The 14,396-nt window shown below is 40.3% G+C and overlaps 1 protein-coding gene and 1 long non-coding RNA gene across 5 annotated transcripts; one reads left to right on the top strand and one right to left on the bottom strand.

Annotated features, from left to right (window-relative positions):
* Positions 1-483: 483 nt before the first annotated feature.
* Positions 484-10,339, bottom strand: nr2f2 (nuclear receptor subfamily 2, group F, member 2). 3 transcript variants are annotated; one of them, XM_067500481.1, is made up of 3 exons: positions 9,995-10,339; positions 5,154-5,681; positions 484-3,052 (listed from the first exon to the last, which is right to left on the bottom strand). In XM_067500481.1, the coding sequence occupies exons 1-3, from the start codon at positions 10,032-10,034 to the stop codon at positions 2,778-2,780; spliced, it is 843 nt and encodes a 280-aa protein (XP_067356582.1). In that variant the 5' UTR covers positions 10,035-10,339; the 3' UTR covers positions 484-2,777. The 3 variants fall into 3 exon arrangements, with proteins under 3 accessions (XP_067356582.1, XP_067356580.1, XP_067356581.1); XM_067500479.1 differs by lacking the exon at positions 9,995-10,339 and adding an exon at positions 6,689-7,874 and having other exon boundaries at positions 5,154-5,699; XM_067500480.1 differs by lacking the exon at positions 9,995-10,339 and adding an exon at positions 6,689-7,872.
* LOC137125283 (uncharacterized) lies at positions 8,074-14,087 on the top strand. 2 transcript variants are annotated; one of them, XR_010914117.1, is made up of 3 exons: positions 9,300-9,489; positions 9,577-9,657; positions 13,056-14,087. It is a non-coding gene; the product is annotated as an uncharacterized lncRNA (long non-coding RNA). The 2 variants fall into 2 exon arrangements; XR_010914116.1 differs by having other exon boundaries at positions 8,074-9,489; positions 9,577-14,087.
* Positions 14,088-14,396: the final 309 nt, after the last annotated feature.

The raw sequence follows: 14,396 nt of genomic DNA, 5'->3' as shown, positions 1-14,396 counted from the left end.
CTGAGCTTGGTATTTCCTGCACTGTCCCTGCCCCGTGTGTGTGTGGTGGGGGGGGTCTCCTGTTATGAAATGTTATTATCTGTTGAGGCAGGGCGCCTTATTACAACTGTTGTATCTTGTTTCTGAAGTTTAACAGGCGGCAACCTTCAATCCATTATTTTACAAACAGTAAATTACATGTGGGAATTTTTTTTAATATACGAAAAATAATCATAACCTTGGAGCAAAAAGCGAAGGTGTGGAGCGGGCCTATTGGCTGATTGATTAATTATTCTGTAATTCATTAATCACTTTCACAGGGCAAAAGGGCAACATCCTGCCACAGCAAATTGACTCCAGTTCCCCCACCCGCCTCCCCCCTGCCCCCCCACCGCCGCCCCCCTCCCCTCTCCTCCCCTCTAACCGACCACACACACCACACGCACCCACAAGGACAAGTTCACACGTACGTTAGGGAAAGTAAAACAACATGAAAAACTGGTGTTTTCAAATTCATAAATTATAATTTAATACCAAGAACAAATTTACAGCAGAATGCTTGTTTACAATAAGCTAACACAAACAAACAAGAATTGTGTTCAACTATAAACTTTCACACACACTCACATATATCACTTGCAATTAATAATAATAATAATAATAATAATAATCATCATCATCATCATCATCATCATAAAAAAAGTATCTATACGTTATCAATACCCTGCAGTCATATATTTTTATATATTTATATAAAAACGTGGGTCAGTTTAAACTGTTCATAATTACAATCATGTATCATTCTCTGGTCCATATGTGGCTACGAACAGCCAAAGATCAGTGTTCAATCAGTGATCCCTTTTAATTCAACCACAACATGGTGTTTCTGTGTGTGTGTGGAAGAAAAGCCTCAAAACAAGGACAAAATTGCTAGCCTCCAAATACACTCACACACGCGCGCACGTACGCACACACACACACACACACACACACACGCTCACGCACAACCACGGCACCTGTCAAAGACCAAAGGAGCAATGACACTAAAGTTAAAATATCAACTCCTTGTCCAAACCTGCTCACCCTGTTTAAGTCTGTAGCCTAATAATGAACGTCCTTTCTTTTTTTGTTGTTTGTTTCTTTAAATACAAGGGCTAGTGTACTGAATGCACAGATTATATCTATACAGTCAAAAAAAAGAAAGAGAGAGAGAAAACATTTACATTTATATATCAAAGGTAAAATAGGTTAGCGACCTGTGGCCATGCATTCACAGTCTAAATATACATGAAAAAGAAAACATTTGTAGTAATATGTATATACATTAAAAACATAACTTTCAGTGCTACTAGCTAAGTCTGCCACTCAATTTTGAAGACGTTGTATTACCGAGAGAGAAAAAATGGCAACCACAGATTTTCTTAATCACATATACTTTGTATAAAGGAAAAAACTCGTTGAAATGAATTGACCTATATTTACAAGAATACTGCCTCTAATCAGTGTTTCTTCTTTTTTTTTTTCAAGTGAAATAACATGACTGAAGTTTCAAATCTAATTGTGTTCCCCCAAAATGTTGCAGGCCTACTTTAACAACGTTTTGATAAGAAATCACATCATGCTTGTCAGGCACTTAATGCTTGAAGTGAATTTCAGGGACGCTTTAATAATACTGCTATTAAACACTACTCTGGCAGGGCTTCAAACTTTTATGACCCTTGACCTCTCCAAAAAAATTTCACAAGTCAGTTATGCTTTCAGTGTCGATTAAGCCTCTGCAAACGCCTTTGGAGCAACCTGTACCAGTATAGGTCTTTGCAACCTGTAGATGTTATTAAATTATTCTATCCAATTAGGGAACTGATGCCAAATATTCAGAGCTGGATGAAATGGGGAAAATTATTCGCCACATCATTTTCATTGTCTAAACTCCTCCTGTGTGCGAGCGTCAGACTGACAAATCCTTAATTTTAAGAGTTTGTGTGGTTTAAGTTGAAAACAGTAATGGAAAAACAAAGTGGATCTTGTAACTTCATATTAATAAAGAAAAAAAAAAAAAGGTTTTCCGCTGGGTCACAAAGTTGAACATGAACTCCAAAAAACCTCCCTTCTCCCCAGATGGTAATGGTCATCCTAAGGATATAAGTGCGCTTGCAGCATTGAGCCTAGATTATAAGCCTACACTCCTATTGCTGTGGTTTTAATTCTTTTTAGAATTTTTTTTCTCCATTATTTCACTTTTTTCAAAATAAATCATTGTCTTAGAAAATAACACCACCTGTACTACAGAAATCACATAGGCCGGTTTGGAACCAGAAAGGAGGAACAAAGAAAGTACAAAACACAACTATACATGGACACAGGACAAGTCATTTGAGAAAAGAAAATTCACGTATTTCGTATTTTCCCTTTCTCCAGTTTTTTTTCTTTTTACCCAAATTATCATTTTTAAATGCACTTAATACTTAAATTTTCCTTATAAGGATCAACAAAATCCCTTTTTTTCGCATTTTCTTCTTTCATTAAAAAATGAATCGAAGCAGTTTGTTCTGCATGAACACTGGGAGCATGTATCTGCCATTTTGAAAGTTCAGTGGATGTCTAATTTTTTTTTTTTTTTTTTTTTTTTTTTGAGTAGGGGGGAATTCACAGTCTTCTACGTCAATGTCTTTCTTCATGAAAGCCAGCCCCGTGTAACAGCCGGTTGCTTTTTTTATTCCTTCCACAAAAGCAGCTATAATCATTGTAGTCTCGCAGCCCCCCAACCCCACCTTTTGTTTGTTCTTCTCCTTCTTGGTTTACTGAATTGACATGTAAGGCCAGTTAAAACTGCTCCCCGAAAGCAACATATCCCTGATGAGAGTTTCAATTGGGGTTTTACCTACCAATCGGACGAAAAATAATTGTTCTATGACCGAGGAAGAGACTGTGCGGAGGGAAGGCAGACGGAGTAACAACTTCCCAAACCGTGTTGGCTGGTTGGGATACTGGCTCCGGACATATTCCTCCAGGGCGCACTGGGACTTCTCCTGCAAACTTTCCACATGGGCCACATCTGAGAGGCCACAAGCATCTGAGAGGGGGGGAAAGCAAATAAACATTAATAAAGTGTAACCTGAAGTGTTTCTCTCACTAGGAGTTTTTTCCCCACTGTGGTGATATCCTGGCGAAAATTGATGGCCTGTCATAGTTTTTAAAAAAGCAATTATTTTAGGAAATGGTTCTTATCTCACCCTATAAAAAAGTAGTGTGTTTGTCTTGAGGCGTGTTTTCATAATTAGCCAATGCACATATTTTTCTGTGTATGAGATTAATTTAATAACTTATAATAATTGCATTGCGATTCTTTCGACAAATCGAGATATAGTTCTCCAGTGTGAGGACAACTATTACTTCAATTGTACTGATTTACAAATACAGAAATAAAGAAAATAAAATACAACATGGAGAATCGAGTGAACATTGGGAATTTGTTTTCTCACTTTCTTGATTCGAACTTCCTCATTTTAGCGCTATTACAACTGGGGAGTTTCTCCCAGTAAATACACCTAAAATTAAAGTACATCATTAAAGCATTTTCATAGCTGAAAACTGTGTTTCAGGTGGCCTGTCTTTCACAGTCCGAGGCAGAGCGAGGACGAGAGGAGGGGGAGGGAGAGAGGGAAAGACAGGGAGACCTACTGACCTTTAGTGAGCTGAGATTTAGCTTGAAAAAAAAATGGCCCATAGCCTACGGAGCTGCCGTCATACTATACCATCAGAGGCATAATCACTATCTATGCTGCTGCGTGTGGGCGGCAGCTGATTATGTGCCAAAAGACGCTTGTGCGCGCATTGGTTAAGTTTGTAAAGTTTATGCATGACAACAACCAAACCACCAAAGTAGCAAAGGCGTGTCATTCAAGATACAACCCACAGCTCATGTTCGAGCCTCCAGGACACAGGTATGGATGAGACAAATTAAGCCATCGTGCCTCTGTAAAGGCTAAATAATAAAATTCAATGACCTGAAATTTGATTGTTTTTTTTTTTCAGAAGAAGCTAACAAGCAGCCACCACAACAATGCTGGGCATTGCTATAGCTAAATGAGACTGAAGGCTTGCAGGTACAAAATATTATTTCAAAAGACATGCATTCACACTAGGCTGAAACCTTGTAAATCTTGTCAGAAACACACATTATATATATATATATATATATATATATATATATATATATATATACACACACACACACACACACACACACACACATCTATATATATGTTTATATATATATTATATATATATAAATATAATTTTACTTTCCACTTTAACGGTGTAGCTAATGTAACAAAAGTGCAGGGAGGTTTGGGTCATGACCTAGTTCTGGAGCAAGTCCAGGGGACGCCTTGAATCCTACAAGGCGGAGAGAATATTCCTGCAAATAAAAATGAAAGCCGCCCCTCTAGTCACTGCTCAGTATCAAACCACGCTGTTAGACACTGGCATACTTGCAAATGCAGGGTGTGGATGCATTGTAGAGGCTTTTTCCTCGGACATGTCTGCCCCCTAAATGACAAGAGAGCGTTGAAACCTGCGCTTTGCTTTCACTGTGTGCAAATGGGACATTAGGCTTGTCTTTCTTTTTCTATTCCCCTCCCCCTCAGAGCCTGACATCATTTATATCTGTCATTCCCTACAAACAAGACGTGGGGTATACACACACTGATAAATGGCGGAAGAAAAATCAAAGTGCAGCAATTCACTGGGAAGCTGCAGGTTTATCTAAAAGTGTTGTAACAGCTACATTTTATGAGGGTTGAGGCAGTTACGGTGTTTTATTATTAAACTCTTTTAGTCAGGCTGGACTGTGTTTCTTTTTCTTTTTGTTGGTGTCAATTTAATTTTAACAAAATATTGCGTGATCATGGCTCAATTTACAGTTTGGCTCTCTGCTTGAGTCTGATAAATCAATTGATTTGAAGTGATTTTATAATCTAGTAGCCCAAGGCCTATTCAAAAGCCCCTGAGCATCAAGGCAGCGTAGGTCAACATTTATGCAGGACGATCAACTAAAACAAGCAACAACCTCCAGCCGGTAGTGCAGGTATATTTAGGTCAGGGCTGATTTAGCGAATGTCAGTGTGCATGTTAGTGACATGAACCTGGCCTGTGTCAGTCTATTGTCTTACCTGTGGTGAAGAGCACAATTGCCTTTAAGCAGCTATATTCAGCAGAGTCAACGTGCAAAGCTTTGAGCTTTTCCACTTGTTCTTGGAAGATCCTAATGTGGTCCATAAAGGCCACCACTCTGTCCGCAGACATCGGGGAGGCGTGAAGGCCAGCCGCCGCCAGGAGAGGAGCCACATGCAGGGGCATGGAGCACTGCGCGGCGTTGAGTACAAATAACTCACTCCACGTCAACCTCAGCAGAGCCACCTGGTCGGTTATCTGAAGGTCTGGAAAGAACGGAATATTCCTGGCCCACTCCACGGCACTGAAGAGCATCCTGGCTGCTAGTTCACAAATGTTCTCGATGCCCATTATGTTGTTGGGCTGCATGCACTGACTGCCATACCGGGACGTCGGGTAGGGCTCCGCTCTCAGCAGAAGAGAGATATATCCGGATAAGTAGGAATGGCAGTGGAGTGGGTCTCCATTTGTCAAGGCGAACTGACCGTGGTGTGGCTGTGTGGGTGGCACACGTCCCCTTTGCACGGCTGCAGTAAAAAGAGAAACTACAGATATTGAAGCCTGAATTCTACAAATCCTTAGACTCTCTGTCTGAACAGGGAGGCTGCTTTCAAATATTGCACATTTTAAAAGTAATTTTAAATCAAAAGGAAAATGACACATTGCATGTTTGATACTGTACACACACACACACACACACACACACACACACACTCTCGCTCTCTCTCTCACACACACACACACACTCACACACACAAACACTCATTATTCTCGTTATTGCATACTAGTTTAAAAATGACAGCTTGCATTCATAATAATGAGACAGTGTCGAGACAAATCGCGTCCTGAAACAGCGGACATGCGCTTTAAACCCGTTTAACACAATCCGTGCATATGTCTGGCTTTAAAATGATGTTATTCAGCAACAGCAACATGAGCTGGCTGTGAAGGAACACAAAGAGGGCAAGGGAGACCATGCATGTTTAACCCTTAACCTACTTAGCAATTCATCTCGTTTTACCATATATGCAGGCCTATTTACGACTAATATTTAAATACATTCTCGAGCTTATATGGAGGCATAATTCACGGTGATGTCCAGCTTTACACACAGAGGACAAGATAGGCGGGATAGATGTGGAGATGGAGCCTGAACACGCTACCTTCTTAATTCGACACTCGCCATAATAGCGCAGAAGGCTATTTTCTATCATCTGTTCAGTAAAGATGTGTCTCTACGCCCACAGCCTTATGTAAATATAAAGTGGACAGTCCCAGCCTGGCCAGGGGTCGGGGCGTTTTTGTCAAATACCGAGATATAGTGCGCTGGAGCTCAATATTATAATGCAACGCTAAAAGGAGGATCCGCCGAGCCCCGTGTCGACCACAGCAGAGAGCGGCTCCATTGCGTGCTCCAGCCGCACAACCGTGCAAGGAGAACAGGCTATGACGGCGACATTACATGGTTTCGTGGTCTGGAAGCCCACACACGCACAAACACATACATAGATAAGAATACAAAAAGTCCCAATACCTTCCCGTCTCATGCCGACTTTAAGGCATTTTTTGAGGCGGCAGTACTGACACTGATTGCGGTGGTGTTGGTCGATTGGACAATTCCTGTTGGCACGGCATGTGTAAGTGAGGTTCCGTCGTACGCTCCGTTTGAAGAAGCTTTTGCACCCCTCGCAGGTAAACTGGCCATAGTGTTTACCACTAGATTTATCCCCGCACACCACGCATTCGATGTGCTGTGGCTGTTTCTCCGACTGCTGCGTCGTCTGGTTCGTTGGCGTGGACTGTGTGTTGTTCGGAGGTCCTTGGACCGGAGTCTGAGGGGTCGGAGGGGCGACCTGAGAGGCTGTCAGATTCAACTGGCCTGGTTGAGGAGTGGGAAGAGATAGTCCTCCTTGGGTTTGCGAGGAAAGGGTGCCTTGGGTGTCAGCCACATCGTCCTGGGAGCCTCTCCACACTACCATTGCCATATCTATCAGTCAACGTAAAGAAACTTTTTGTCTGCCGTTTTGGTGTCGCGGTGAATAATGTCTCAAAGAAACGCGGTAAACTGTGATTAACAGCCGGACACACAAAATATCAAGTCTAGCCTACGTTGAATCCACTCTGGATCTCCCGAAACTGTCGATTTATTGCTGTTGGAGACGTTGCGAAGCACGTTTTCAAAACTGATGCGATGGCGAGCTGAGTCGCTGCCTTGCGCTTAAAGGCCAAGTCCAGGGGCGCTTACAGTCAGCCATCCAGTACACCCATCAGTGGGAAAGGTGGGCTAAATATTAAAATAACACACCGAGTTAGCATGGACTATTCGGGGAGTGATGGAGCAGGTTGGTGAGACCGTGCCTGCAGCAGCATAAAACAATTGGTGAGCACACTGTAGCAGCTACTATCAAGTTCCAGCACAAGTCTTGAAGAAAACCACCAACTGGGTAAAAAAATTTGCGTCTTCTTCCTTTTCTTCTTGTGAGGTAGCGCCAGCAAGCGCGCAGCTGAAGCCAAATGTTTTGAGAGCCTGGAATATGAAGACAACTCTCCCCAAAAAGCGAAAGCACTAAAACAAAAAAACAAAAAAAAACAAAGATCACAACCTACAAACCTCCTCCGTGCACTGAAAAATAATAGGAAAAAAGGGAGTAGAGAATCAAAGTGATCAAATATGTTAAAAAGGCGGAGGTTAGGAAGTGATTTGCGATTGGTAGGAGCCGGGCTGGCAGAATGCTTTCTCTCTGATCAGCTCACTGAGCTCTCTATATAGTGAACTTTGACACGACTGCTGCAACTTAGCACACGTTACCATGGAGATCAGCTGCCATATAAGGAAGGAGAGTGTGTTTGACTGGTCAGAGCTCAGGGACCTCCCCCTGAACCCCATTGGCTAGTCGGCACTTGTGCTACTTGGTACCTTGCCAGAGCCAGCGAGGAGGTCGAGAGGGCCGCTTGGTCCTAAAAGGAGCCGATTTTCCGGAAAGAGGATTCATTCCCAGTCACTCAACTCACCCAGACTATAGGCTATACTCACGTGCACGCCTGGTAAATCCATAGCAATTTTGTCAAGTAGAAGAAGAGAAAAAAAAAGTTAAATTCTTTGCCTCATATCGTGCTATTTCTACAACAATCTGAAAAACCCGAAAAGATTTTGTCCCTGACACAGTTGCACCTTCTAGACATGATCCGTGCTCATTACACTAAACCTGTCAATCTACTGTGCCATTATCTACATCCTTTAAGTAGCTGTATGTGTATATCTAAACAGACGAGACTTGTAACCAAAATGCACACAAAAAGGGAACAAACGACTGGATGACACTCTAAATTAAGACTGTCAAACAGTGGATAAAAGGTGAAGCAGGTGAACGCTTCAGCTTGCACAGGCACAATAAAACCAGGAAATTATTAAAAAAAAGGTCAGTCACCAGGTGAACAAAACAACAACAATGCCTGTTGTTTGCATTTCTCTTCGAAGTTCCTATATTTATTTCCAATAACTTACGAGTGACACCAGGTACTATTGTTCACAATCTGCACACCTTTTATAAATAAGTTATGATAGGGTGACATCATTGGGGCACCCACCATAATCCCCCTGACCACTACTATTCCAGGTCAGAGAAGCCAAATCTGCATCAGAAAACGTCTTTTTTGTTTGTTTGGATATGGTGAAACAACGCAATGCTTCTAACTTTAATTTAGAACCACGTTTTAAAGTGTCACCTGAGGTCAAAGGCCATCACTGTGCATAGCAGGTGAGGATAAAACCGGAGCCACTTTCTGACAAACACTGTAAAAGCTGTTTCTTCTCATTCTGAGGCTTTATGATGGCTATAGGATGCTGCCCCGTACTGAATATAATCTACAGTTTGTGATAATGGCAATGGAAGTAAAGAATGGCGGGTCGGTCGTTGTTACCGACATGGTAATCATTTTTAGATGCACATTTACACAGCCATAAACGTTCCCCTTATCCAGATGCAATTGAACTTTAAGGTAAAACATGCTGCAGCCACACAGATCAACCTATGGCCTGTGCGTGGTGTCAGTCTGTGGCAGCAGCAGCAGCAGCAGGCTTTGTCCCAGGATGTCTTACAGTATATGGGTGCCCCCTAGCGTATGACTTTTTTTTGCTTCAAACAAGATTCAATTTAGAGGAGCCATCCGACACGGAAACTGCTTCAGTCCAGTCTCTCGCATCGACCAAACTAACGAGCACCATTTTAAAGTGACGACTGTTTAAATTCTGTTTTACATGACTTGGACGGCAAAGCTTTGACAGTTGCCAAAGTTGGATTTACTTTTTTGCCACTTCAGGCAGTCCCAGCGGTGGTATTTAGACCAATTATGTCTTTATTCTTAAACAAATTAGCCGGTTATAGTTTGTCTCCATGACTATTTTGTCGGTTTTATTTACAGATCCCGTGCACATGGAGAGTCTGTAAATAAAAATACTGCGCAAGGTATCGACTTATCGAGGACCCAGTTTTGCTTCAACTGGTAAGTATACATTTTCCATACTTTATTATGATGAATCAACACAGAACATCCCTTTATTATTGTGCTCTAAATTAAATATTACATCCATGAGCGAACAGGCTTATCTGATGAAATAAAAGACGCGGAATGCTGCAGGCAGAGCATTTCACGTGCAAATACGCTATTTCTACAGTGCGCATTGAATACGGGCGACTCTGTCAGTCATTTTCGCGTTGTATCCAATTGTTAATTTATATGATGATCACAACAAGCCCATCTAGTTGCAAATACTCAATTATTACGTTATTTGCTAGTGATAGTGAGGCAGGAGGCTGCATTCTTATAGTCATAAACCTACCAAATGCATATGTTGCTGATTCGTCCGTAGCGGGATGCATCTTCTCTCTTATTCAGAATATATTTAGTCTTCTCTTTTTCGACACAGTGCTCAGAATGAAGCTGGCAAAGCTTCTTCTCCAACAGACGGGATCAAACACAAAAAAAATGCACGCTGTTTATTGGAAAATTGCAGTGTCTGATCATGCAAAAACTTTGGAGAGCCCGAAACAAACAACTGATTCACGTCATGTGTTGTTGAGCGAGAAACTGGAAATATAAGTTGACGTGTCGTCCGAGCAGAATATCTTTTGACTTGCCCCTGGAAGTGATAAAGTAGGCTTTACAGCAAGCAGAGATCCTGTGCGCCTTTTCTCTCCTACAGTAATATGGCCAACATGCGCTTGTACGCCGCTGCTTTGTGTGGGCTATTGAGGAGTGAGGGAGGGGGTGAAGTCAGAACAGGCACCTGTCTTTAAGTATGGCGATCATACATTATGAGATTCTGCTTATTAGAAATTATATGGAGATGGGAAGAGAAGACGCAACAAGACCTGTGGAGGAGCTGTAATTTAAATATGAAAATATGAAATTTGACTGTAAAATATATTTTAACTGGAGCCAATATAAATGTATTATTATTATTATTATTATTATTATTATTATTATTATTATTATTATTATTTAGAATTATTGTACATAAATTATACAAAGTGAAAATATGCTTACATATTTATGTAAACAAGCTCTCTTTATTATAACTCCAACCTCTGTTATAAATGATCCAGCTAATAATACGGCCTATATAATAACAGCCTCAATTAACCTCCCGTAAATCTACTCTGAGCTGAAACATGAGCACTTTTTTACGGATAAACATTTTCACACTATTACAATTGATTTGCCATTAACCCCCCCACCCCCCTCCCCAAAAACTCTTGGGCTGCAGTCTTTATTTCCCGGGTTTAAAAGTTTCCTCTGTGTGATTAGTAGTTTGTTCTCTCTTCAAGCAGAAGATAAAAGCACTATATGCTCAGCAAGCCTGCATGCACACAACAATAGCGCGGCCCAATGGGGACCAGTATCGATTAAGACGAGACAGAGGATGTCGCCTGCACTAAATATTTACTGATCTCACACAAATAGCTGGATCTTTAACGATTTCCCATGCTCCGGCTGGGAGAAAGGACTAAATCACTTTATTATTGTTAGTAAAACAAAGCACACGCTCTGGAACACAGGATTGGAGATGTGCTGATTGGGATAAGTGCAGGTAAATTAATCGATAGAGAGCAGATAATAGTTGAGATTTACAGGCGTGCAAATAAAAAAAAAACTTTCATTCACGTATCGTGTTAAAACTAACACATGGATTCCGTTTTCTAGTTTGTATATGCCAAAATACGCAAGGTGCTCAAAGTAGAAAAAAAAAACCCCGAACAGATTAGAGATTAAAACTTCACACTTCGGTTACAGTGTTTACACATTAATGTGACTTTTTGCTTTGAGACTGATGACCTAAAAATGACCTGTCCCGGTGACGCATGAACCCCTCTCACGCTTGTGTTCAAAAGTCAAAACTGCAATAAAAGTTGACTTCAATCTTATCTACACCTTCACCAAGTCCTACATGCAGATAGAGAAATACTGACCCACAGGTCCCCAAGTTCCCGGCCTGATTAAGCCTTTCAGACCTGCGCAGGAGCAAAGGTTAACCAGCCTAATCATCTTCAAGAGTCTGATTGAATTAGATGACTGTGGAATCAGCACAGAAAGTGAATTGTCCCACTTAAAACATACCATGAAGAGAAATTTAAATTACTGTAAAATAAAAATTATTGAGAAATTAATTATTAACAACAGAATAGATTATTTTATTATTAAGAGGCAACAGGTCACATCTGGTTCTAGTATAAAATACAACATTTCTTTCTTTCAATATAGAAAACTCTTTGACGCCCACAAATTGTTTTTTCCCTGCTTGATGAAGATCTCTTGATTGATGGTGGTTGTGCCCCATATGTCATGGCATTTTTATCTGCTGCACTGCATAATAACAATCAGTACCCTTTTAACTCTAGTAAAGGTTTTTCCTCAGTGCTATATTGTAATGTTGCTCGAAAGATGGAAAAAAACAGACCAATTAGTCAAATGTCTGCTTGAACATTTTTCATTTCATTTCATTTCATTTAGGGAAAGAATATTTACTGAGAAAACAAAGTTTCTGGAAGTTACTTTGGACCTATATGGGAAGATAATCGCTGGAAGAACTATTGACAAAATAAAACATTAGCAATATATTATAATTTATGGGTATTTTACCTTCAGCATTTTCATGAAATAGAAGATATAATATTTGTGTGGGTGTAAAATGATTAAAAATAATCTTATTTAGAGAATGTTTTTATGTATGGGTTTATTTGTCATAATTCTTAGAGTATAGTTTGTTCTGATTAGACTCCGTGAATAACTGATTCTTAAGCATGGCTTTTTACAAACTCTACTTTCCAAAAAAAGAGAAAAAGTCTTTAAAATTCTGATTAGTTTCATAATATGCTGACGGAATACAAAATGTTGCATTGCATTTCCAGAATTAATCTCCACCTAAGGCAAACAGGATGTGTGTAAGTGATATGATTTTACGCTCATGTAAAAAATAGTGTAGCGCACACAAAGTGTGAAAAATAAAATGTGCACAACATACATGTTTTGGGTTTAATTGCTTCTGTGTAAGGGGATTCTTATAGTTATGTGTTGGGATTAAGACTATTTTCTACAGAGTACATTCAGTGGTGTGGATCACTTTTTGCTCTGTCTGCGTTCCTCAAGGGCCGCTATCTAAATAGGCAATAGATCCCAGATAGCTCACTGTGTTCAATTTGCCAATGATTGATTGTAGTGCCAATTTAACCAGATAGGGATCAATTTGTCTCAATGATCACTCTTTAGGCAGACTGCCAACATACTCGTAATGTATTTGTAAATGCTGGTTGTTTGAATCGTGGCTGTTGTGATCAAAACTGTAGTAAGGAGAGAATTGAGCGATGTGAATGATAAATGATGTGTTGTTTTGTCTGCTAAAGCCTGGGTAGATGGAGCAAACACGAGGATTACTTCAGGCAGCGGCATTGTAACAGAATGACCAGAAGGTCAATGGTTTAACTCTAAGGACTCGCTGGGAAAGTCTGGGTAGAGGAATTGTGTGATAAGTGCTCTCTAACCTTGAGGAACTACTGCTGAAGTGCCCTTCGGCAAAGCAGCTTAAACCCCATCTGTCCCAGTGGAGCTGCACAGCGAACAGCGGTACAACACTGCAGTTGTACTGGGCACTTGTGAGATGTGTCTGTTTGAGTGTGACCTGCCCTCCCTTTTCTCTTTAAAGAGGCAGAGTGGGCTGTCCACTCACCTCACACTTTTTTTTTTTTTTTATGTACTCAGACAGTGAAAAAGTTTGGGAGACGACAAGAGAGAGAGAAAGCTGTGGCAGCATTCAATCCTGAGCCAGACATGGTTCACATGTGGCCCCAAAGGCAGCAGACAGTGTATTGAATTACTGTAACTTAAGGTGTAATGTGGTAGCAGTGTGAGACATGTACCAACTACACAAACGGATGTAGAAGAAGATTACATCAGCTTCAGGTTACTCTTTCAGCTATTTCATGTTAAACTGTGTGGGTTATTTTCTTAAATTTCAGAAATAATGAGTTGTTAGTTATAAGGGCAGCCACGACTTTCCACGTGAATCATCAATGTCTCATGTTCATTAATTATATCAAACTGCTTTGGTCACGTGAAACCCTTGTATCTCCAGATGTTTAATTTTCATGTGTAATTAACATTAACAAATGTTATGCTTTGTAGTACGAGGGAAAACACTTCACATCCTACCGGATCAACTCATAAATGTATGCTGATACAGTTGCTGCGTCTCTCACTTCTTGAAGACTTTGGATGTTTTGGAAATACAGGTTTTTCATGTGACAGTGAGGCACACGCAGTTACGCTGAAAACTGAAGATACTGAAGTAGCCATTTCAGTAGCGCTGTGCAAAAAGTTCATTTGCAGTGTTTCACCTGCCACGTCACAGACTAATAAAGTTGAACAATATCATATGAGTTGTGTTTTGGCTGCTTTTCCTTATATAGTATCAAAAGCTGGAAACTTGCATTTGGTCTTTGTTCTGGTTTTATTATGTATTGAAAATGAAAGATTTTCACTGAATTTGTTTTAACTGTCAATAATATTTCTATGGAGCAAATGTGATATTAAAAACTTGAGATGACATAGAGTTAATAAAACATAAAATCATGAGCATTGTCTAAGAACACATTAAGTGCAAAGTAAATTTTTTGAGAAGTGAGTCCAAAATATTACCTTTTGAATCCAAATGCAAATCTGTTAATCCACTCATTCATCCTTAAATC

This window comes from Channa argus, chromosome 4 (genome assembly GCF_033026475.1).
Source record: "Channa argus isolate prfri chromosome 4, Channa argus male v1.0, whole genome shotgun sequence".
NCBI lineage: Eukaryota > Metazoa > Chordata > Actinopteri > Anabantiformes > Channidae > Channa > Channa argus.
The sequence above is the reverse complement of the archived record's forward strand: the minus strand, read 5'-3'. Positions and strand labels throughout refer to the sequence as shown.

Bases quoted from the DNA above. Each gene is read 5' to 3' on its own strand.
- nr2f2 (XM_067500479.1), bottom strand. From the start codon at position 7,139: ATGGCAATGGTAGTGTGGAGAGGCTCCCAGGACGATGTGGCTGACACC. The intron at 5,700-6,688 runs GTATTGGGACTT...CAATATCTGTAG, and splicing joins AGTCGGCATGAGACGGGAAG to TTTCTCTTTTTACTGCAGCC. The intron at 3,053-5,153 runs GTAAGACAATAG...CCCCCCTCTCAG, and splicing joins AATTGTGCTCTTCACCACAG to ATGCTTGTGGCCTCTCAGAT.